General features: G+C 48.0%; 1 protein-coding gene across 1 annotated transcript in view; it reads right to left on the bottom strand.

The window, feature by feature from the left end:
• Cdh13 (cadherin 13) overlaps positions 1-26102 on the bottom strand; it is a 487128-nt gene that overhangs the window by 54287 nt on the left and 406739 nt on the right. The window contains exon 4 of the mRNA XM_077792829.1: positions 21749-21865. Within this exon, the coding sequence (XP_077648955.1) occupies positions 21749-21865 (117 nt within the window). The remainder of the gene's footprint in view (positions 1-21748; positions 21866-26102) is intronic.

Here is a 26102-nt window from a genome sequence, read left to right as displayed (position 1 = left end):
CTGCGGTGGTGGGTATGTTCTTCATGCCATCCTCAGATCTCCCAGATTCCTAAGTGATATTTTTTAAAAAGATGGCAAATATTTGCATCTCAGGGCTGTCAAGTTCTATGGGTTTTGACAAATGCTTCATGTCATGTGTCTGCCATTATAGTATCATACAGAATTGTACTTCCATCCTAAATCATCCCCCTGTGCTTTGCATATTCAACCAACACCATCCCCGTCCTCAAGCTTCTGGGAATCATGGCTATTCTGCCTCTGTGCCTTTTTCTTTTCCAAGATGTCATGCAGATGAAATCTCACAGTGTGTAGCCTTCGTGGACTGGCTTCTTCCACTCAGAAGCACTCACTTAACATCCTCTCAGGCCCTTACACATTCCACTGTCTGGATGTGGCAGTGTGTTTATTCACTTAGCTATGGGAGAGGATCTTCATTGCTTCCAGTTTTCAGTGATTACGAGTAAAGCTGCTACAAACATTCATGTATAAGATTTCATGAGGAGGGAAGTATTCCAAGTAGTTGGGTCAATACCCAGTGAGCACAATTGATGGGTCATGTAGTCAGATAATGTTTAGCTTAACTAACCGCCAATCGGTCTTGCAAAATGCATGTGCTGTTTGCATTCCCACCAGGAATGAATGAGTTTGTGCTACTCTGCATACTTGCCACAAATTAGTATTTTCCTGCACCATACTAATAAGTATGTAGTAGCCTCTTATTGTTTTAATTTGCATTTCCCCAATGACATGGAATGTGGAGCATCTTTCCAGATACCCATGCCCTGTCTGAGTATCTTTCATGGTGAAATATCTACTCAAACCTTTTGTACTTAATCATTTTTTATGTTCTAGTTAAGTTTTAAAGGTTATTTATGTATTTTGAATACACATCCTTTGTCAGATATATGTTTTGCAATTTTTCCCAGTCTGTAACTTCTTTCAGTGACTTAACAGTGCCTTTCACAAAGCAGAAGGTTTTAGTAAAACTCAGCCCATCAATTTTGTGTTTCATGCCTCGTATGTTCTGTTGGTGACTTATTTATAGACTCATCACCAAGCCCAAGGTCACCAGAACTTTTACCCTATGTTTTCTTTTAGAAGCTTTTTACTTTGCATTTATTTATCTTCTCCTTTTCTTCTTCTTCCTCCTCCCATTCCTCCTCCTTATTCTTCTGCATGGACATCAAATTGTTCCAGAACGATTTGTGGGAAATATTATCTTTTGTCTGTTGAATTGACTTTGTACTTTTGTAAAAAAAAAAAAAAAAGACAAAGGTACAAAGAGTCATTTGTACCTATTTCTGAGCTATCCTTTTGCTAGTATCATACTGTCTTGGTGACCCACACTACCTAATTTCAAGCTTTAAGTTAAATCTTCAATTTGGGTCATTTAAGTTCTCCAACTTTCTTCTTCTCCTTCAGGATTTTGTTGCTATTCTAAATCTTTTAACTTTGCATATAAATTTTAGTCAGTTTGCCAATACAAAATAGCCTGCCAATATTTTTGATTAGGATTACACTGACTCTATAAATTAAGAAGGAGGAATTGACATCTTAATAATATTGAGTCTTTTAATCCATGAATACAGACTATCTCTCCCTTATTTATCTTCTTTGAATTCTTTCATGATAGTTTTGTAGTTTTCTGCATATGTATGTTTCCTGTACATAGTTGGTGGACATTTGTCTAAGTATAAATCTAATTAGAAAAGCAACTAAGTGGCTTATGTATAGTGACCTTATGTCCTATAACCAGGCTACACTCAAATAAAAGTGCTCAAGATTTTTTTTCTTTTCAGCATAGACAATCATGTCATTGATATGAATAAAGACAACTTTATGCCTTTCTTTCCAACGTATATATCTTTATTTCCTTTTCTTGTCTTATTGCATTAACTGGGAACTCTAGTGTGATGTTGAATAGGGGTGGGAAGCTTGTCTTCTTCTCAATCTTGGTGGGAAAGCATCTAGCCTGCCATCACAAAGTAAGATGTTTTCTGCAAGGTTTTTTTGGTAGATGTTCTTTATCAAGTTGAGGAAATTCTCCTCTAATTCCAGTTTGTTGAGAGTTTTAATCATGAATTGATTTTGATTTTTTCAAGTATTTTTTTTTCTGCACCAATTGACATGATTATATATAATTTTTAAATTTATCCTGTTGATCTAATGGATCACATAGATTGTCAAGTATTAAACCAGACTTGCATATCTGAAATTAATCCTATTAGGTTGTTCTCCCTAATTATTTTTTATGTAGTTGAATTTTATTTGCTAATATTTTGAAAAATCTTGCATCTATCTTAATACAGGTATTGGGGTGTAGATTCCTTTCCTATAAAGCCTCTGTATGATTTGGGTATTCAGGTAGTGCTGGTCTCATAGTTAGGGAGTACTCTCTCTGCTTTAGTTTCTGGAAGATGTGGTGAATACTTGATATTATTCGTTCCTTCAATGTTCAGTAAAGATCATCAGTGAAATCCTATGGGCTTCATGCTTTTCTTTTTGGAAGGCTATTAATTATTGATTTAATTACTTAATAAATATAGAGCTGTTAATTTGAATTTTGATGGTTTATGTCTTTCAGGGAATTGGTTTGTTCATGTCATCTAACTTAGCAGATTCTGGAGCCTAGAAATTGTTTATACTATTCTTTTATTAACCTTTTAATGCTCAAAGAATCGGTTTTAAGGACCCATGTTTTATTTATAATGTTAATACTTTGTGTCTTCTCTTTTTTTTCTTAGTTAGCCTGGCTAGAGGCTTATCAATTTTATTGATCTTTTCAAAGAAGCCAGTTTTGGTTTTGTTGATTTTTCTATTATTTCCCCAGTTCTAATCAATTTCAACCCTGACCTTTTTTCTGTTTCTTTTCTTCTGTTTGCTTCAGTGACTTGCACTTTTAGAGGATCATTCCAGTTGCTGCATGGAGACTGGACTGGAGGGCCACACAAGTGGACACAAGGAGACTGGTCACAAAATCATAGACAAAGTCCAGGCAGGAGAGGCTGGTGGCCTGGTGCCGGGTGAAGGAGGTAGAGAGAAGCTCACCAACTGCTGTTATCTAAACTGCTTTTTAATTTACAGAGGCAAAATTCAACCAAACATGTGTGGAAAGTGTTCAGGAGAGGAAAAAGAGACACACACAGAGGAGAAAACAGTCTGAAATATGAAGACGAATCACAGATCCCTGCTTGTATCTGTGCAGTGCTGGGGAGCGTTTAGCAGCCGGCTCTGGGCAGAGCGTGTGGGGACGTGGGATGTGCAGCATTTTTCTTTTCTGTGGTGCAAACACACCGCAAGGCTGACGTCCAGCCACCTGCAGGACAGCACTGCAGACAGACTCGGAAGGGAAGCTCGGCGCTGCTGAGGACTGCCAAGAGCAGTTGTAGCACCACTGCTCCTAGTCTTCTGGTGTCTCCAGGAACTTTGGAGGATGAGATAGACGAGAGGGTTTGAGGAGCCCAGGGACACTTATTTTCTTCCTTATCCTTATGGTTTTCAATGTTTGGAGATGCACAAAAATAATAATAATTTTAATAGAAAGAGTAAGGTATGGGGGGTCCTATCAAACACGCGCCTGGCACATAATGGGTATTCAATAGGATCTGAACCAAATTCTTCCATTTTCCTGTCAGCCTTTGCCCTTGCAAATCTATAATTTCCTCACAATGTGATCCTGCCATAGACTGGATGAATAAGTAATAATAAATGCTTGATACTGAAGCTAGCACTTTCCTGTGAGATGTCATTGTCATCTCTTTCCATGAAAGGCTTCCTTACCCTTCTCAGTCAAACGAGTGCCAACGCGCACCCTCTGTTTGCTCAGTGGGATCACCCGAAGCACACGCAGTCTCACCACCTTGATGTCCAACTCCAGGGTCACTTGCATGATTTATTATGCAGCTACAGGAAATTGGTTGCTGAATATTTCAATACAGAGAGGAAATAATGGAAGTCCATTGTTACCATAGAACCAATGTATCTTGGAGTAACCTGTAGTCATAGTAACAAGATAAGGACAGATTCCTTAAATGTTTAACTACGGATGCTTCATGCACATTCGAGAATGGCCGATCTTGTTATTTATGATTGAATTAATTTTCTGGTGGATGTGGGGTCCACTCTTTCAATGGTGGTTTTCAATTTCCCTAATTTAAGATGAGGAGCTTAGTAAGATTTTCTTCCAGCCATTATTGTTAGAATGGGGATCAACCTTCTTCACGTATTAAAGGAAGCCAAAAAGGGCCTTTACAAATGAGGACATATTTTTGAATGTGCCAAATAGCACCTTTGAGGATAAATATTAGAAGCTTAAAGGTAAAAACCATCTCTGAGTCAAAATGACAGCCACACACCTGACCCACTAGAGTGCCTCAGTATGGAGAAATTACCCTTATTAGATACTCTTAATACTTCTAATAGCAACACTGCATTGCAGAGTTGATGATTGACAGTCACTAGGAGTCAGAATACTCTCAAAACCCACTCTGCTTAGTGCCCAAAGCCCATGACTTTACCTACCCTTCCTACTGCCCTCTTAGTTTGTTCAGCCAGTCACAAAGGGGTGAGCCCAGCCTGGGTCCTCTTGGAAGGTGTGCCTGTCCTTGTCTCTCTGGCCCCTGGAGGAGTGAAGCCTGAGTCTCCTGCTGGCTCCAGGTGTCCACATTGATTCCAGTGAGGTCCCAGCCGTGTCTCAGGTCAGGGTTAGAGCTCAAGCCAGAGCAGCAGTGAGAGTAACCAAGGTCATAGCTGCCCACCACCTCAGACCAATGGCAAGAGGACACCCAGGGGACATCTGAGCCCTCCAGAGTGACGTGCACCTGCCCAGGGTGGAGCGCCAGTGAGGAAAAGCCTGGAGAGAGGGCTCCTGCTGGTGCTAGAACTGACCAGAAGGGGAGGACTCGAGGGAGGGTGTGTGTTCACACTGACCATCTCTAGAACCCTCAGGGCGTGAGCCGCTGGGAAAGATGGCGGGAGGAGGAGGGTGAGGGGCAGCAGCATGGAGGCTGGGTCAGTGGTGACTCCAAGGGCCACGGGGACGTTTGGACGTGAGTCACCTGGAGGTCTAAGGGATGTTTAAGAGGTTTTACTTTATAAAAGCCGCAGATGGTGGATGGAATGCTACAGGCAGGTCCTGGAGGCAACGGGCCGAGTTAGAGGGTGCTGGGTGCCCTGAGCAGGGCGGGCCTCAGCTGGGCGGGGACGTCCCAGGAGGGTGGAGGGGAGCAGGCCAACCTCTGGGGATGGATCATTGAGGGCAGGGCCATCGGTTCTCCCTGTCTCTAATGTCACTTCTCAGCACCTTCTCTCCCGTCATTGGAGTTCAGTCTCACTGTCTTTTTATTTATTTATTTTTTCGTTCTTTTTTTTTTTTTTTTTTTTAACAACTGTGAACATATCTGCTTTTAAAATTCTCCAGGACTTCTTTTCCTCTTTGATACTGTAACTCCAGTAGTGTTGGGTTGCCAGGACTTTCATCTAAATCTTGCTTCCTTGGCTGCCTCTGTAGCTAGAGGTGGTCTCCAGGGGATCCTGTTTGGTTAATATAAGCAAGTATCTATGGGAGATGCTTCTGGAAAAATCTTTGCTTTTTCACATAAATAAAAGAACAGATAAAGTTGGCCTACCACCTTCTGTTTACCCTTGCCTGACCTTGGGAATGATGGCCTGAGCTGTGGCGGTCATCTTGTGGTCATAGGAAGACTGAAACCACAGAGATGTCTGATCTGACTTAGGTCAACCAGTTAAAGCTCCTTCCTCTGGGATTCTTCCTATGGGACATAAGAGGCCTCATTTCACTAACCATGTGGTTGAGTTGCTCAACTACAAAAGCCCTCTGCCAATGCCGTCCTCCCCTGGTACCTTCTGTAGTGGAAGGAGCTGCATCAGCGAGGGCAGAGCACACATTGGTCTGGGAGCCCCTGTGCTCCCAGGGCCTAGAACCATAACTGCTCCATGAATAGTGACTGAACCAGAGGGTGGATGAGGGAGAGGACAAAGTCCAGGGTGACCAGGGGTCTAGAATCATGCCGTCAATCTGTAGCTGTTCCTCCAGAAAACCGAACAGCTACAGGGGAGGAAGGCCAGGCAGGGCCCGGAGTGAGACGTGTTTGTTTCCGTTTGCTGAACTGTGTTGACATGGCCCCTCGGTTCCCATCGAACAATTAAGCCAGCACAAAAATAATGACTGCATTGTTAGCACTAATAACGACAATACTGCGACGTGCCAGGAATGCTCCCAGCACAGAGACTTTCAAAGCCCCTGATTTTCACAATTTCATGCCCTCTCTGGTAATGATTTCTCCTTTTCGTTAAGCTTGGTGGAGTCATAACTGTTGGGTTTCAAGCAATAAAATCAAACCAAATGGTGCTGCTGCCCAAGTCCCCATGATGAGCAGTCGGCAGCCGACCCAGCAGCCTGGTGGCTCGTGGCACCCTGACAAATAGCCGTCACGGTGATGAAAACGGCACTGGCCGCCCTCCTGCTCTGGGCTTCATCCCCCTTCGTGTGGACAAATACATCCAAGGAGCAGCATAAGGGTGCAGACCCCAAATTGAATCTAAGTCCCTGAGCTTATACCAGCAAGGGCAGGAGCGACTGTCTGGGGGCCTGCATTCGCAGCAAGGGCCATCTGCATGGCCAGCCCCACAATGCCAAAGTGGGGTGGATCACGTTCCCACACCTATTCGCCACTCTGTGTGGAGAGCTGGGCCCCACGGCCCCAGACAGCACAGGGAGCGGGGGACTGCAGCTGCGACCTGGGGAGGGAAGGCCACTCCTGTCAATGCGCTGCAAACAGGGTGCTGCTCTGGAAACAGACAACTGGGTGGACACTCCCAGCCTAGGCAGGGAACTGGTCCTGACAGCTCGGGACATGCATGAATTTTCAGGAAAATTGAGCCCTGAACGGATTAAAAAGTAGACAAATAGAAAAAATAGTCAAAATGTATCTTTTTTTGCCTAGAACTTAAGAGATGCACTATAAAGTTTTTAACAAAATAAATGTATCTTTCCTGAAGATGCCATGTTAGATACTGTCCCCCAAAGGGGGAAAATAGCACTTACTGGCTCTGGAGGTGACCACTGGCAACTTCATCCTGTCCCCCCAAACCTGGAAGGGAGGTGTTACCAGCCTGGTCTCATGTAATAAGCAGGACTTGGAGGGCTTCAGGGCCATGTCCAAGAGTCAAACTGCTGGTCACCAGATCGGAATCCAAATGCAGGTGTGGCTCAGCCCCTCAGGATGCATCTGGATGGGGGCAGGTCTGCCGAGGGCGTCCTGCCTGCAGCACCCCAAAGCAGTGAGTTCTAAGGGTGAGTTCAACTTATTAGAGGCAGGTGGAGGGCCAGCAAAGTGAGAGGCAGCCAAGAAAGCCTGGAAATGGAGGAGGAGACAGGAAACCTGAAGGAAACCCAGAGATCCACAGCAGAAGAAGAGGCCAAGGATGCGGCGTCCGCTCTCAGCTGCCCCTGCCCAAGAGTGCAGCAGAGTTCTGTGGTGATGGTTAACATGCCAAAAGCCTCCTCTAACTCCTAGATGGGTGTGTTGATTTCGGTTTCCTTTAAGACAGGGAACTACCACGTGAAACCACTGTATGAAAACATGGGCACATGCAAGGCTCACTCCGTAAGAGCATTTCTGCCTCGGTCACCTGTAATATTGACCTCAAGGATCATCCTCTGCATGGAGCTATCTGTAGGGAGTGCACCCACCCCGCAAAACATCCTTCCTGTAACGTGTTGTGTCTTATGAATTATGTGAGGAGGGCAGAAATCGTGATCAGATATTACACTTAAATTTCTGAGACTCTTTCAAATGTATCCTTTCTCCTATCCCATTCCTCATTTTATCTGTTAACAGTGATTGATGTAATGAAATATTTTTATCAATTCCCAAATTAATAGATCTGTTCAGCATGTAGAAGGATAGATACCCACACCAGCAAGCAGAGGTGAGGGTGTAAGACCCCCTGCCCTTGATGTGCAGCTTGGGCAGAGACCCTGCAGCTGGCCTTTTCTGGTGATTTGCTTGTTCATTCGTCCTTCTAGCTAATATTCATTGGGATCAGAGTCTGCCAGGTCTAGACGGGTGCCCGTGGCCCAGGCAGAGGGCACCTGCTGACTTGGGTTTCCAGCATGGTGGGGCAAAAAGCTACAGGTGGTCAACTGTAATGTCCAGTGTGGCCAGTGCTCTGAAGCCCCACCTAAGGAAGGACGGCTCAGAGAAGTACACAGTCCTCACTCCAGCGGGGGGTTGACCGCTGAGTGTGGCTGACGACTTGGGATCATGAGTGGAATCTTGACCAGGAAAAGGAAACAGGTCTTCACTTGGACATGGTGCCTGGGTCCTGGGATCCTGAACTTTTCATCCCATGACTTATAAAATAGCCAATTAAGTTAAATGAAAGCCTGCTGAGAACAAGGAGTTTTTTTCTAACTTTGGCCAAGAATTCCCACAAAACTGAGAGATTGCTACACCTTTGGGATGTTGGAGTGGAGAGGGGGCTGGAGAAGAGCCTGTTTCCTTGGAATGGACCCCAGAAGCCTGGACATGGATGGACACCATGAAGGCCACAGCCAATCTCTCCAGTCCTCATGGCACCAGGTTCTTAAGGGATCCAAGTTCAGGGAGCAGGTCCTACACTGGCTTGCCTGGGCAGCCATGTCCCTGAGTGGGAAAGGAACTGGAGATCCATCTATCTATCATCTATCTATCTATCTATCTATCTATCTATCTATCTATAGATATAGATTGATATATATTTTATTTATTTCCCTGAATGGAAAAGAAACTGTGTGTGTGTATGTGTGTGTGTGTGTGTGTGTGTGTGTGTATGTGCTTATGTGTGTGTATGTTTGGTATTGAGGATTGAACTCAGGGGCACTTAACCACTGAGACATGTCCCCAGACCTATTTTGTATTTTATTTAGAGACAGGGTCTCATTGATTTTCTTAAGCCCTCCCTAATTTGCTGAGGCTGGCTTTGAACTCGCAATCCTCCTGCTTCAGTCTCACGAGCTGCTGAGATTACAGGTGTGCACCACTGCTCCTGCCTTGGTGTGTATGTGTATATATATATATATATATATATATATATATATATATATATATATATTTTTTTTTTTTTTTTTAAGGAAGAAAATAAATTGATACTCCTGTCCCAGAATATATTACAGAGTCAGAAGAATGAATTTAAATTTCAACTTCTATATGACTACTTAGGTAACCCTTGGGCAGAATCTATCAACACCAAGGTAACTTCTCATGGTCAGCAATATACTCCCTGGAAATGTGCAGACATGTTCACCCAAAACCTGCCCAGTAAGGTTCACTGAAGCACTGTTTGCAATCACTAAATCCTGGAAATCATCCACATACTCTTCAGGAAAAAGGACAAAGTGTGATATATTCAGAAAACACATACCTATGATTCACATACCTATGTACCTAATACTATGGGTTAATCTTATCAACATAATGCTAAGTGAACAGCCACACAAATCTGCACGTTGTATGATTCCACTTACATTTTGTAAAGAACAAGGGAAACTAACTCAGTATTAAAGTCAGGACTGGTCCCGCCTGGGAGATGCGCCGTAGGGCCTGGAAGGGGACATGAGGAGCATTGGGTGAGCTGGTCATGTTCTGTTTCATGATCTGGGTCACCTACATGTTCTACTTCAATAAAGAGTCTTTGAGTCTTGTCTTCCCCTCTCTGAAGCACTGGACAAGTCCATCAATCACCCAGCTCTCCTTTGTAAAGGCCACGAGAAGACCTTTGACCTGTGCGTGCTGCTGGGAGAGTGGCTTCACAAGAGGGTCCCGTTGCACGGACCCCAGTGCCCTTCTCCAGGAGAGAAAATCTTCAGAAGACACCACAAAGGAATCTGCCTTGATTGATGAAGAAGCGTGGGAATGGCGGCGGGACCATGGGAAGAGCTACCGGCTCCAGGTGTGCTCCTCTATGTCCCCGAGCTCCGTGGAAAGTCCGCACCCCATTAGCCATTCTTCAATTGCCCATATCAGGGCTGTGGACAGGCCGTCCCAGACAACCACTGACCAGGCCGATGAGAACAAAGGCATTCTAGACCAGGGACAACAGGACGGTGTGGCCGGGGGCGAAGCTGGTGGTGCCAGATGGACAGGGGGTGCGTGGACAGGGAAAGGGCTCCTCAGAGAGGGACGGGTGGATTTAAAGCTTTCAGGTCAGAGTGAGTCTACGTTGTGAGTTGGAACTGCCATGTCCCCCCAAAACTCATGGTGAAGGCTTGGTTCCTAAGGCAGCGGGGTTCCGAGGGGGGCTTGGGGAGGTGGCTGTGTCATAAAGGCTCTGACCTCAGAATGGATGGATCCATAGGTGGATTCATGGCTTGGTGGGCTTGGGGGAGGCTGGGCTCTACAGGTGAGCTCCCTGACTCTTTCCCTGCTCCCCGGTTGCCATGAGGCCAGAAGATTTGCCACGTGTCCCCTGCCATGATGTTCTGCCTTGCCACAGGCCCAAATGATGGGGCCAAGGGACCAGAGACAGAAACCTCTGAAACTGTGAGCCAAAATAAACTTTTCCTCCTTTAATTTGCTTTCCTCAGGTATTCATCACAGGGATGCAAAGCTGACTCACACGGCCAACTTCTCATTTTCCCGAGATTTGCTGTTAAGACAGTTCTTGACCCTCGTGTATGGGCTGGGGTTTTCTTTTGAGGTAAAGACTGACATCAAACATATATGCATAAGATAGACACGCCTACGGGCATGCGTAGATATGCTGAGGTTTACAAGTGGTGACAGGTAAGGTAACTAGATTTCCAACTGGGAGATGTCAAAATGGGAACAACTAAATACCATTCATAAGGAATGGTTTAAGACGTTTTAAACAATTTTGGAGTCATGGAATCCTTTGATGTTCTGGTAAATTGAGAGGGATGCTTCTATTAACAATATTTTCAAAGTAAGAATACGATAGCTTAGGGTACAAAGAGAGCAGACCCATAAATGTGTCCTTTTGGGGTCTGTGCACTCCAATCAGAAAGCCCTGGGATTGAGGAAGGGCCAGACTAATGGTGGCCATAACATGGTGGCCATGCTACATGTTCTTTCAGAATACACTGGAAAAGTGGCTGAAGGACAGGAAAGATGGTTCTGAGACCTTCTGAATAAAAAAAAAAAAAGCAACAATGAATACCATATGGTCATGTGTTCACACAGTTACGTTTAAGACAGTGCCCAAAGTGGGCCACAGAAGTCCATGTGCCCACAGGCCCCAGATCAGACCATGGAATGCAAACACCTGGGCGTGAGGTCAGGAAACCTGCCCTCATAGCTTCACATGTACTTTAAAAAGCCGAGAAGCAAAGTCCTGTGAGGTCATAACTGGTTATCACAAATGGAAGGACCCGAGAAGATGTTTGTGTTATTATTTTAAAATGCATGTGTTTTTTTAAAAAAATTAAGTTTCTACCATGAACATGTATTACTCTTATAAGGAGAAACAAAATGTTATTTAAAAAAAAACAAGGCAGTTTTTTTTTCCCCCTGTGGCATGTTAGGAATGAATCCAGATGTAAATAACAAAATAAAAGCAGCACTCATGAGGAATTTCAAGTTGTCAAATAAATGAACTAAAATTTGAGCAACACAGAGCATCTGAATTGTGTACACTAATGCCTAGCCAAACATCAGCATTCAAAGAAGAGATTATGAAGAAGAAATGTATTTAGAATGAATTTGAGGCTAGAAGGCCAACAGTGAACACAGCTGTTGTGCATTTCTGAGCTGGAATTAAAGGGGGAAAAAAAAGATCCACAGTCAGGAAAGACTAAAGTAAAATCCTTAGACACACATCAGCCCGGGCTTGTGTTCCAGCCCAGGAAGAGGAGGGGATAGGCTGGGCAGCCCAGGTCTCACGTGCCTGCTGCCTGGCGTGAGTCCATTCCCAGGAGAAAGCCTCCAGCCAGCTGAACTCCCTCCTGCACAGAACCCGAAGCCTGCAGCTGGGTCTGCTGCTCTGGGAGGGTCTCCGGCACTTCAGAGCAGGGCCGCACAGCAGCTCCTCAAAGACAGCTTTGGGAGGTGGGGATCGACACCTAGGTGTCATGTCTGCCTCCCCACAGCCAAACCCTGGTCCAGAGGGACACTCTCCAGGTGACTCTCCAGAAACCTACAGATCTAATGTCCCCAGCTAAGAGGGACCCTTCTATGTGTCTCACCCCACCATCCACGCACCCACCCAAGCCTCCTGGCACCTTCTGCTCCGGCCCCACCTCTCCGTGCCCAGCCGCCCTTTGTTGCCTGTGGTTGCAGCCTCCATCTTTATGTGCCCTGCTCCCGGCTCCCTCAGCCTCAGGTGTTACCCATGGCAACCAGACGAGCTTCCTGGCATGCAGATCCGATCACATCCCTCCCCAGTTGACCAGCTTCCATCGTTTGTAGAAAAAGGTCCAAACTGGGTCAAGTAGTCTTGAGAGTTCTTTGTCTTCCAGCCCCTGAGGACTTCCCTAGACTCATTTCTGATTTACTGAGCACAGCCATATTCCTTCATTCTCCACTCCTCACACACGCGGTTCTCTCGCTGTCCGACACTGGATCACACTCTCCCGCGGCCTGGAGAACTTCCTTCCACAGCACCTTCCCTTGTCCACTGCTGCTCATCATGCGGGAATTCCCCTGGGGGTTGTCCTTTGCCCATTTGACTTCTCCAGACCCCTGGAGCTCCCTGTCAAGGGCTCATTAGCCTGTGCACAGGTCTGTCCTCCCCTGAATGGTTGTTCTTTGAGGGGGAATCCAAGAGCATCAGATAGCATGGTGCCGGGCTCATAGTAGTAGCTCAATAAATCTCTGACTGGAGAGTGAAGCCCAATTTTTCAGGTACAGAGGAGCGTTCTCCTATTCAAGAGGCCTAAGTGGAGGCTCTGTTTCCATCTCTTCATTTAACTCCCCCAGCGCAACAGGAAACACCAGTATCTGCAATGCAACACCCACAGGTGGGAGCAGCTCACCTGGTAACAGGAGGCTTCTATGTCGGCTCCATCCCCACTCACAGAGGGGATGGGGCCTGGAAGCATTCAACCCAGTGGCCAGCCACGTGTCACAGCTGTACCCCAGGGGCCAGGCTACTTCCAAGCCTGGGAAGGAAATGCAGGGGTTCTTCCCGGACCCATGCCCCATCCCTAAGCCTCTCCACCGCCCAGCTTCTGTCTCCTCCTCTTCATCTGGGACTAGAAATGTGAGCATGGAAGGGCCTGTCCATTCCCACTGTGACCTGGGGCTTGCTGCCCCACAGCCTTGTTGACTGAGTGAGCTGTGCCTTCACAACAAGAAAAATAAGCGAGTTGGACCTGCCTGCTTTGGCTTCATCTTCTCCTGGCTCCTTCTGAGCATGGTGGTCAGCAGAGACCCCAACAGAAGCATGCTGTCTGCAGCCAGAGGCGGCCTTCCTGGCCAGCCACAGGCGGATGCTGTCCGTTTGTCCACATAACCTCTGGCCTTGACCCTTCATGCAGACACACACATCCAGGGAATGCTGGCGAGGTGTTCCTCAGGCTCCTCCCTGCGGGGGGTTCCGTCTCTCCCGTCCTCGTTTTCCAGGTAGAATTGGGGGCAATTTCCACAGCGTTTGGCAGCCTCAGGAGACAGAGTGGGGGCTTCTGTGCAAGGGAGAAATGTGGTCCTGAAGGCTGGGGCCACGTCTGCTCTGCATGCTTTGTGGCTTTGGACAAGAAACTCAAGGCTCTGAAAGCAGCTGGGGTGTCCAAAAGTGACCCTCGGGCTCACCTGCAAAAGAGACCAACTGGGTCCTGGGGAGACCAGTGGGAGGGTCAGGTAGCTCTCCAAGCTGGAGGGTGCATGCCACTGAGCATGGCTCCCCTGGGGCCAGAGCACCCTCCCCCACCGAGGTCACATTCTATGGGCCCCGAGGTCAGTGCTCAGTGCGCTGGACCAACTCCTGCTCCTTCTGGAAAACCTGTTTTTTTAATATTCAGGAATTCTGCAAGCTGGTAGCTTAAAATTGTTCACTCTGGGAGTGTTTATACCAAAGAAAGTAGAAAACACTCCAGGTCAGGGTCACCTGTCTCAGGAGACAGTCACAAGGATGTCACTGCCTGAGGCATCTGGCTTTGAGCTGCGGAATGTCAGACAACTCCCGGGAGTGTGACCATCTGTGTCCAGGCTGCCAGACACCCTGCAGCTCATCCTATCACCGACAAGGTGTAGGGAGGCTGGCCAAGGGCAAGGGGGTGCTGGGAGGGGCCCTCGCCTGGCCGACTCTCCGGGTGCTGGGGAATGGCGAGCTGGGCTTCCATCCTCGCTCGTCTCCCCTTCCCCAACAGAACCTCGAACACTTGCCACGTGGTGTGACATCCATCCAGAGCTCTCCACTGTGCAGGAGGCGACACGGCAGGGTCTCGCCTTGTACAGGAGCCCTGTTTGCCCCACAAGCTGACCCAGGCTATGCCACACCTCGAAGCCTCAATTTCCTCACTGAGACAAAATCCTGACTGCTGAGGTGTGTGAGAGTCGGACGGCAATCCTTGTGACTGTGCGATGCACACGGCAGGGGCCCAAGGACACTGAGTCCCTTTCACTGTGGTGGGTCAACCACTGACTCAGCCCTGGAGAGTCTTGGGTGTGGGTCTCAGCCCCACCCCCTTTCCTGGGTCACCCTGGGCAAGCTAGTTAACCTCTCTGTCTCAGCCTCTCATCTGAGAGTGGTGCAGCATCACCCACGCCACAGGGCTGGCGTGAGGACGAACAGATGAGGGCCGGCCGTGCTCTGATCAGATCTGACACTCATCAGGTGTTGAACACTTGGCTGAATGTCAACGCTTCCCAGCGCCCCCCAAGTCCAGGATGCTGATTCAAGCTGAAACACCAGCTCCTTTAATGTTCACAAATAATTAAATATAAATTTAGTCTGAGGCCAAATGTGCATAACATCAAAGCCTTAGGAAGCTTTCCAAAGATGCTGCCTCCTCCCTCCACTCAGAGGCCTTTCCTGGCTGGATGGGTATCATGGAGGACCTTTCTGCCTATACGTGCATTTGGCAAAAAACCAAAACAACTCAATTTGTTTTATCATTAATTAAACTTTGCAGAAGGAGGGCAACACTCACTAATGGTGGATACAGCTTTTATGAGATAGCCAAAACAGGATTGACTCTGTTCAGTTGTGAAAGCTTTAAGTGTTTTCCTGTTTAAAATATCATCATATGTACCAGTAAGTCCAGAAACCCAGGTATGCACCTCTCTCTCTCTCTCTCTCTCTCTCTCTCCCTCTCCCTCTCTATCCACATGTACATGCTCACACATGTGCAAAACCCATCAACATCAAATTCACCTCCATCTGTTGAGAATGCTTCTATGACTTGACATAATGCTTGACAGCCAAGCAATTTAACTGGTGGCCTCAATGCCATTGTAGAAAATTAAAATTTGTTGGAAATATCCAGACTGATCATATAATGGTCTGTTAATTCCATTCTAACAACAAACCAGGCTATGATCACTTTAATTAATCAGTAGCCAGTGAATGCTGATGCAGCCAGCCATAGACATGGCTAGAATTCAAGGGGACGGAAGCAGGGACCCCTCTCTGTGTTAGGCACTCTACCAGGCCACCATGCCGAATGAACTGCAGTCAAGAGGAAGGGAAAGAAAGGGCAAAAGAAATTACAGAGCGGCTCAAAACACGTAAGTGCCATCGGAGATGAGAGGCCGTGTATAGACGGGATCGAACAAAAATTCCACAAAGGGGATGACTTTAGGCTGTCGGCCAACACTGTCTAGTCGAAAGACAATGGGCCTTTTAAATCAATTTTTCCCCTAGAAGCTACATTTCAAAACAGATAAAAAGAGACAATGGCACTGAGTTTAATTATACCAATATATCCAAAATATTTAATTTAATAGGAAATCAATATGAACATTACGAATGAGATGTCTTCCAATCTTTGCGTGTGTACAGTTTTTGAATCTGTCGTGCATCTTACCTTCATGGGGCATCCCAATTGGTGCATTATATTTGATCTGCATTTATATCGTTTTCCCAGTAATTACATCAAGTCTTAGTTTTCAAGTTGGAACTAAGTTTTAAAAATCTTCTTCCTCAACGGCACCACCCACTCTTCGAGTGGTCACTAGCTACACGTGGGGAGTGGTCTTGGACGGCGTTGTGCAGAACTTCCTGCAGAGGTGTAAGTGCTCCTAGACAGGCAAGGGCTGCTCAGAATGTGCCCAGGAAGAGGAAAGAGTTCAAGGACATGCAAGCAGAAAGGCATACGGAAAACTGGCACACTCGTAGACTGAATGCAGAGATCAACGCTGAGGTTCATTCCAAGAAGAATTTTTGAGCTTTGAGCCCCTGGGCATCTTGGATCCCCTGTATTCTAATTTCTCTCCTGTGTACTAGCTATATGGGGTGTATAATTATTGCTAGTTTCCTTAAAAGGGAAAAACTGAATAGAGGGAGACTTCTGACAAGTGTGCATGGAGCTTTTGACAAAGGGTGTGAAGCAATGGATTTAAAAGGGGCAGAGGGTTAAAGCTGACTGCATAAAAAACACCAGGCCACCGAAAGAGCCAGCCATGCTGAGCCTGCACTTCTGCACAGGGTGAGGAGGGGGGCGCTGGGGACCCAGCCTAAGCTTTCAGTCCAGCTTCTGAGGCTGCAATTGGCACCATGGGTTCCAAAGATGCAAATGCCTATGAAATGGAGCAAAGCAAATTCGACTCGATGGCCCCTCTTTGTAGCAGTAGGCATAGAGGGACGCAGGAATCCTTGGCTGTGGGGAGGCCTCTAATAAACTCGACTTCCAGACCTCTGCAGAATCTCCCAGAACTGCGGTAAATCATCCTCCTGTAGGGCTCACACTCATGACACAATCAAAGCAGAGCCCCGCTTGAGTGATTTCCACGATTTGGTCTAATGATCTATGTTGATTCCCTTTTCAGAGAGCACATGGTCCAATTACATATTCCTTCCATCCGGGGTTAGAGATGCCCTTCCAAATGCCCATTCTACCAATTTATAGGTGTATAAAAAAAGGATTTTCAGTAAAATGAGCGCTCATTGGCTTTGATGAAAAGGGTTTGTGATGAAAGTAGAATATCTAATAAGCATTTCATAAATGACTTGTCTTTCAAACTTAATATAAAACAGAATAAAATACATCTCCCAAAGACCTCTGTGCTGTCACGCAAGACTTACAGTCCCCTGTTCCCCATCAGTCAGGCCCCCAAAATAAAAAAAATCTCTAAAGACGCAATCAAATATTTATCAGCAGAAGTTGGAAAAACTGAGAAATTATTTATGGCCCAAATTTTGAAACAGTCACACTTTGAAGGGTGGGGGAGGTGCTTGCTGGAGGCAGCATGTGTCTCTCAGGGCACAGGATCCCAGCTCCTCCCTTCTGTCCTGAATTAAAAAACCAGGGAAATCAGGAGGTTGAGGAAGTGCATTTGTGCCCTCCAGGGTGTCTCCCCCTTCTTCAGAAACATGGAGAGATTTTCCTAAGGCAGAAGTACGACGGGAAAGAGCCAGAAACAAAGAGGCAACCCATTCTCCCACAGCTGGGGGTGCTGGGCCCTGTCCCCAAAGCTTGGTTCATCCCGTGCTCCTGACCAACGGGCAGGGCAAGCAGCATGACACAGCCACTGGGGTTGGAAGAGGACTCCCTCTGGGATGGGGAGCACCCCCCCCCCATTCCAGGAATCCACTGCTCCCTGCCTATTTAATGATTTGGCAGATAAATGAATCATGGGGAGTCTGTCAATCCCTGGAGCCACCGCACAGCCTTCCAGCTTCTCTGTGGGTCTTGAGTTCTCCATGGGCACCCTCCCTAGGCACCTTGCTCTTGGGGTCTGTAACCGTGGGTACTGGGAACTCTTTCTACAGGAATTCATGAATATGCAACAATGAACCCTACTGGTATGTAGAGTTATGCTGCACCACCAATAAAAACTTAAAAACATAAACAAAGAAATTCAGATTGTGAATGATCAAAACAACAAAAACAAAATCAAGAACAGATACCTAGTCTCCATTCACCCTCTTGAAATGTAAGATAAGTGTCTTTATATCATCATGCTAACTCCTGTGTCATTTAGTACAGTCTGATATTTAGTTAAACTTAATTTTCTCTAATAATTATGAAATTCATATAGGAAAGCTGAAAGAATTTTGCAGCAAGAATCCACATGTTTGCCAACTAGACCATACCATGCCATTTTACCATACCATTTAGTGTACTTCTCTTTAGAATACCACGCATCCTGCATCTTATCTTTTGGTGCATGCCAAAGAATTACACTTATTTTAATGTTGCTTTAAAGGGAGTGGTTGTCAGCGAGCGAGCACGTTACATCACATGGAAGAGGTCTCTCAGCCTGGCTTAAGCGGCCCCTGCACGTATTGGTGAAGAGCAGAGACTTTGAAATCTCAAAGAGCCAACACAAAGCTTGTCTCTGCTGTTAACCAACTGTGTGGCTTCAGATGGGCTGTCTGGTTCCTCCAAGGCTCGTTGCCTCCTTGGCATTGGGAGATGTCCCTTGTGGGGTGGCCACGGGAACTGAATGAAGGAAATGGGAAGTGCTGAGCACGCTGCTGGGCAAACGGGCTGACACGGCCCCTGCTCTGCAGCCCAGGCGGTCAATACGCCTCCAGTTCCCCACACAGGGCCTTATAGGGAGCAGAGGTTGAGTGTGTGTGTGTGTGTGTGTGTGTGTGTGTGTGTGTTGGCCAGAACTGGGTTGATTTCAGAGATGTGACATGGACAGAGGGGAATACACTGGGCTTCAAAGGCCCAAGGACACAAGAAAGTCAGTTCAAGAGACAACAGGAGAGCAGAGAATAAGACAAAGACACAGAAATCCCAGGCTGCAGCAGGAAGGTTTATATCAGGTTAAGTGATGGAGCTGGATTCACCAGGGCCAGAACCTGTTCCCTGGCCCCACCCAACTCCTCACGGACTTCCCTGGCCCCTCTGCCCAGAGCCTGCCTCCAAGCCTCAGAAGCTGATGTGCTTGTGCACAGAGCACAGGGCAGGCTGGGTGTGCTGGAGAATTCACACCCAGGCCCAAGGCTGCTGGGGGGGGGGGGTGAATACTTGAGCAGTGTACAAATCCCTGCACCTGTCCTGTGGGCAGGGTAAGTCCAGAGTGGCTTCACAGCACTTGCTGGAGCTTCCCCCTGAGACTGGAGTCTCCCCATGGTCGAGGGCTGGAACCTGAGCTTCTTGCCTGGCTCCTGCCCCTCCTGTCTCACTTCCTTACAGGTCTCCCCTCCCCCTTCTAAATGAACTCTGTGTTTGAGTTCTCGCTGAAGGTCTGCTTCTGGGGGAAGTCAAGGAACCGAAGTGGGTTTACATTTTTGTTAGCCACAGAATCTCTTCTCCAAGAAGCATTCATTCTAAACCTGCGTCTAATATCCTATTTGTGAAGGTGGAGGTGTTTGTGGGCCAGAGCACTTCCTCCCTTGTGCCCTGTCCCCACTCCCTAGCACTCACTGGGGACACCACCTATGTGTTCCTGCATGGCTCTCATGAGCTCAGCTTATCAGGTACAGGCGGAGCTGTTGAGGAGAAGAGGGGAGACTTACAGAATAAGGCGAATGAATGAAAATCATTTGCACAGAGAGGAAAACGTGTTGCTTCAGGGGTGTAGACAAAAAAGAAAACCAGATTTTTGCAAGGCAGAACAATTGTTCTGCAAAAATCCCTGGAGGTTTGGGGTCGTACACACTGTGACATTAGTCACCTATCACACTTGTAGAGGCAGTGGCTTTGTGGAGTCGAGGTCAAGAGGTGAACCTCAGTGTGAAGGCATCATGGCCCTTGGAGGCTGCAACATCAGAAAGGGTGCAGGGGCCCATGGTGGCTGCACCTTACTTACGGGGCCATTCAGCAGCTCTGGGAAAGACTCTTGGGAAAGCCACCCAGCAAGAAACTGCGGGCTGACTGTGAGACTGCAGGAAACTCTACTAGGGACACAGAATTAAAATGCCACCTTTGGCTCAGGAGCAGTTGAAGTTCATAGCGATTGCCAGGATGTTGGATCATAAATTTCTGATTTCTAATAGAAACAGATTTCCAAGTCACCCTCATCTCCCACATGGCCCACCACAATCCCTCCCCTCCCTTCTACTGGTCCCACTCACTCCCTGGGGAGCCTCCGCTGCTCCCTTGTGGAAACCCCTACGTTTCAGGGCCTCCCCGGGAAGCTGGCCTCTCACCCCCTCCACCATCAGCCTTGCTTAGGGCACTGGGTCCCCAGGCGCTGCCCCCTCAGGCTCTCCTCCCTGCCCACCGCAGGCCTCCCCTGCAGTTCCCTTTGCCAAGACGTGTGTACCCAGGCCTTCCACGCTGTCCCTGTCTCACCCTCCCAGCTCTCTCCGATGTCACCGTCCCTAGCAGCCCCACCAGCTGTGCAGACACCCCCACCTCCAGCCCAGGTCCTGCCACCGGCTCCTGCTCTCATGTCACCGTGCTCTGTCTTCACAGCCCTCTGAATTCTCTAATTCTCTTGCTTATTTGCTTATTCATGAGAATGAGTGCCGGTCACGCCAGTAGAACCTGAGCGCTGCTGTCCACTTGCTCACAGCCACAGTCGCCCAGGCCCAGCACGGGGTCTGGTGTGTAACAGGCCGTCCATTTTATTTAATAAATGAATTAGTAGACTAATTACACCAGCCATTAAGATCATTCATTCAAGTAACTGCCAGTGTTCAAATTTCAGGTTCACCCGAAAATAACTCACAGGTTAAAATGTGCTTCTCCAGGCTGACTGCCCAATGGGGGGAAAACGTATTGGCAAATGGTCAATTAAATTTACAGGAAGACAATATTTTGGACTAAGCTCCTGCACCTGGTCCAACAGACCAGACCAAAGACAGTGAGTCACATTCATGCCACACGATCGCCGTCAACCTTAAGATGCCACTGTTTTCAAACACATAAATGGCAACCAGGCTTAAGGGGCCCAGTCTCCAAGCCAGCAGGTCACAGCAACCCTACAAGGCATGTGACTTTGACATGCCCACTCATTTAGTGTCATTAAATGCCCACTCATTTAGCCTTTTCTGTATGCACTGCCAACCCTTTCTGCCAGCTCCGCAGGATGCCTGGCCACTTCCTAGGTGGGATGTCACCTGATTTACGGATCTTCAATAACAACCAACCCCATCGCTAAACTCAACCTGTTGAAATTCTGTTTCTGAGACAAGTCAACAGGGGGACTGTGGCCAGGTTCACAGGGACTACATCTTTCCAGCACAGTTGTTCTGATTTGTGCAAAGGTGTTTCTGGATCTGGGGAGGGTGACTGGATTCTCTTGATCTGGCTCAGTTTTTAGAGAGCTGACCCAGTGGAGTTGCTAGACCTAGACATTTGGAAAAGAAGGATCTCAGTGAAGACACATGTCAACACTGCTGTCCTGAGGACCCTGTCTGGCTGGTCACCTGGCCATTGTGTCTCAGGAACAGAGTCCATTTAGTAACCGAGGGCACCCAACCATGTCACGCAGCATGTCTCCCACCACGCAGATCTCCAGGTCTCCAGACTCGGAGCCGTTGTGCAGTCTGCGCACGTGCCCACCCTGCCTTTTGGATGATCTTTTGAACTTTTTTTCTCACTTAAATCCTTCTGGCCTCTTGTGTACAGAAGTCGAGGCCAGTTTCAGCTGGTCACCGGCCAGCCTGGCCTGCGAGCGGGTCCCTTAATCGAAAGCGTGCTTTCCCACCTGTCACTCCTCTGACTTACCTTGCCAACATCCCTGGGGAAGGGCTGTCTCTGGTTCTCTGGAATTAGAATGGGCGACACCACAATGGACCTCCTCTGTCTCGGGACAGGAGAAGTTCTTGCAAATTTAAATATATCCTGAAAAAGAAAAGGAAACCAACGGATTAAAATCTCCCACAGAAAAGGCACAGCCCTTGGCCTTGAGAGCAGGCTCCTCTGTTGTACCAGGGCATGGCTGGACCCTGCCGATTCAACTCCTTGGCATGCCAAGGGCACAGTCAGAACCAGGCTCATGGTTCACGGTAGCTGTCACTGAGCTACGATACCTGCCCGAGACCCCTCCCTTCATAGCACACTCCTGATCCTCAGTGGTTGTGTCTCCATTCTCAATCCACTGAAGAAGGGGACCGTTCACCTGGGTGGAACTGCACTGATCGACTCTTCCCATGACCACCTGAAAGGTCCTTAGACTCCCAAGTGGACAGGGACCAAGGGGCAGTCATAGAATTCCAAGCCACGGCAGGTGTCAGGCAGCTGCGCAGCCCAGGCTTCTTCAAAGGGCAGCGCTATTGGAGGGCAGAGGCTGGAATGTGCTCCCCAAGTGGCATCTCCCAGCCTAGCGCTGTCGGTAACCCACCTTTTTAATGAAATACATGTGTTTAACAAAGGGAATCTTATATAATTATTTTAGATCAAGCACCAGTATCACATTATATAAAAAGAAGAAAACATAAAAATAAGTACACTGGAGACCGACAGATATGAAAAAAGTTGAGCCAGAAACCTCTGCATATGGAAAGAGAGCTTTCTTGTTAGAAGGAGCAAAGAAGGGTCTGGGTGGTACTACAGGGACATCAGCACCAAGCACAGGCTTTCACCCTGACCCCAGCAGAAGACTGAAATAGAGCTGAATAGAGTATCATGTTCAAAATGTAAACACAGCATACTAATTATAGTTTTCTTCCATATCACTACAAGTAAGCACGTCAAACTTTAGGCAAGTTTCTATCAAAGTCACATGGTAAAAAATAACTCCATGCCATCATTATCCCCTGGCCCCATTGGAGTCTCTGTGTGTGAGTGTGTGTATGTGTGGGTGTGTGTGCACACTATAGTTTTAAAAGAAAATTTACTTTAAAAAAATCCAAGATCAGCTAGGTCTCTGGACGCTTCTATAAATAGTCCCTCTTTTGATTCTGCTGGAGCATAAACTAGACACTTTCTCGTGGAAGCAATTGAGCAACATTATTTTTTGAGAGCCTTGCAAACATCCTTTACTTTGTAATTTCACTTGAGAATACATCCAAATGATCAACTCCAAAGAACAGAACTGTGTGCAGAAAGATACTTAGTGACACATAATTTATAAGGGGCAAAACTGAAAAACGATCTAAGTGTTCAATGCAGAGACGAGGTCTCTCGCAACAGACCCCCGAGCCAATCATAACCCTCCTTAATCAGTGAAGAGACTTCAGAGAGATCATATGACCCTCCAAGGCACCCAACTGGAGAGAGAAGGTAGAGGATAAAATATGTAGGAACATAGAGAACTCCGTACTGGACACACTGTCCTACGTTAATGGTACATGGTATAGAAAAAGAAAACTTCAGTGACCCCCAAGGTCAAGACTGGTCTCTAAGAAAGCAATAGATGCGATGGGCAAGCAGAGGCAGACAGATGGGCATCTGTACACAGACGGCAGGAAAAGAGCAGGAAGGGTAAAACCAGCACAGGGCTGGGCTGGGGCTCAGCGGTAGAGCGCTCACCTAGAGTGTGCAAGGCCCTGGGTTCCATCCTCAGCACCACATAAAAATGAATAAAAAGATAAAGGGATTGACAACTACAACTAAAAAAATAAACATTTTTTTTTAAAAAAACAAGCATAAAAGAAAAAGCACAGAAGGTAGAAACAGAGAAGACGATGGGAAACGAGTGGGCTGTATGCACCCTAAACTGCTGTGCAGCCAGTGTCAGATCCTACTGGGATATCCAGGGTGGAGAGAGAGTGGGAAACACGCACAACACGCACGGCTCGTTTACAGCTGAAAAATCACGAGCCTTGGATGAGGGAGTGTCTGGGAGTGTCTGGGAGGGCACTTGGGGAGATCTGAGTCCTGCAGGGAGCCACCAGGCCCCACTCGCTGCCCATGGGCACAGGGAGATGACCTGCTGCCTTTTCAGGACACACTCCAGGCTTGTCCTCAAAGGGCTTGCTTACGTTCCCCCTGCAGATGAGGGATCTTTTGTCCTCATGGGCCAGAGACCCATATCCACCTCTGCTGTCCTTGCCACCCACCAGGCCCCCTCCCAGTCCACTGGCCCACCCCTCACAGTACCCCAGGAGTGAGCGACAAGCACAGGCAGTCAGCCTGAATCTGCAGTGCCAAGAAGAGGAGGGGGCTCCAAGCCATGGGAAGGTCCTCTGGCCCTGACAGGCTGTGGGGCGGTGACTGATCCAGAGAGGCTCCCTGTGCATGCAACTGAGTCACCAGGGTGTGCACCTGGGACTGTGGCTGGCGCAGGACCCTCTCCCTCCACCCACTCTTACCTTCTGCCCACTACGTGGGCAGAACCTCGGTATTGTCCATCACTGAATTTCAGGTCCGTGGTTCTGCCTGCCTGATTTGTGTGTGTGTCTGTCACTGCATGTTTGCTGACATGCATGCTCCTGAGGTGTCTGCTGGGATCAGCTCTGTGCTGATGCATCTGTCTGTGTGCTTGGAAGCCATGCACCTCTGTGTGATGGGAGTCAACTAGGAGCATCAAATCTGATTTGACTGACAGCCACGGGCCATAGGCAGACCCAGGTGCCACCACGCTCACCAGCGTCACTTTAGAGAGCACAGTCCACACCCACATATGTTTCTCGTTTCATTCCAGATCCCAGAGCACAGCAAATCTCCCTTTTCCCTCACATGCTGGAGTGGAAGGGAAAGTGCCCGTGGGCATGGCCAGTGCTCTCTAAAGAACTGCACAAAAGCAATCGATGGGACTTAACATAGGAGAAGGGAGGGAGGAAGTGGGGGTGACCACTGCGTTCCTTTTAGGAGTGAGTCACTCTCTGTGGGAGGCCTAAAGCCAGATCTAAGCACACCTGCCTACACGCAGCCACTTCCGGATTTCCAGATTCGCTAGACGTATGGGGACATGAAATATTCTCCCACATCAAACACCAACTTTCACACGTCTATGGGCTTACACACACCCAGGTACATACACCAGAATCCTCTTATAGGGTCTCACCCACACGAACACCTGCATAGGCAGCAGACCCACATCCCATGCCCACAACACCCATCACACCTTCCCACACACTTCCTACAACACACAACCCAATTAACATGGCCACTTGGCCACAGAAGAGTCACATGCACACAGAGGTGAGCAGAAGAGAGTGATTGCTAGGGACACCTTTGCCACCAGGCCATGTCATCCTCCCTGAGCCTCTGCTCTCTCTGGATAGTGATCCCTCTGAGTGCTGGAGCCTGGACCACCTAGAGGCCAGCAGCAGCCGCTGACCATCTTGCTCCAGGCACAGGACAGGGCTTTCCAGAGGCTACTGCAGAAGTGGACCCCACCTGAACAGCCCCCGTCTCCCTGGCCTTCGTCCTCCGATCTCATGAATTTGGGTTTATAGCCTCACCTGTTTTCTCCATTCCCCAAGCTCAGGAGGAACTGGACGCTACCTAGAGTGTCCCATTGTACAGTTTCCAAGAAGATATGAGAAATACAGGGAGACCTGAAATTGTGTGGGACAGAAAAGGGGCCGGGTGATGGGGGAGGGTCAGAGTCACGGGGAGGAGGGAGGCATGAAAAGGGTCTAGATTTATATTTATTAATTCATCAGTGTCTTCAAAAAATACCTACTGTGCCCTTCTTGAGGCACCCGGGAGGGGCAGAGTGTGACAGAACAAGCCTGAGCTCCAGAATCGGGGGTGGGTGGCACTCAGAGAAGACAGGGACACACAGCTCAGGAGCCCCTGTGGAGAGGGCCTGGCAGTGTGCAGGGGAGATGTGCTGACCTCAGGATGGGGCCCAGAAGGGCCAAGAAGGAGGCTTGGAGGACGGAGGAGGAGGAGCCAGTGGGCCTCAGGAGGAGGGTCAGCAGAGGCAGGTCCCAGCTACAGTGGGGCAGCACCTGGCCCGAGCAGAGTGCTGGGAGGGCAGGAGGCAGCAGGCCCGGGGAGGGGGCTGGACACCCTGGACAGCTGTGTCCACTGTGCAGCCAGCTCTGCTCTCACTGTGCGTGAGGTTCGTGTGAGCCATGGGAAGGCTGAGAACAGAGAATGATGGAGCCCTGATCACAAGAAAAATCATGACCGCTGAGTGGTCAGACGGAAAGCCGGAGCGAAGCGAGCACTTCTTACTCTCCCC

The sequence above is a fragment of the Urocitellus parryii genome, chromosome 15 (assembly GCF_045843805.1).
Source record: "Urocitellus parryii isolate mUroPar1 chromosome 15, mUroPar1.hap1, whole genome shotgun sequence".
Lineage (NCBI taxonomy): Eukaryota > Metazoa > Chordata > Mammalia > Rodentia > Sciuridae > Urocitellus > Urocitellus parryii.
This window is presented reverse-complemented; position numbering and strand designations above follow the sequence as displayed.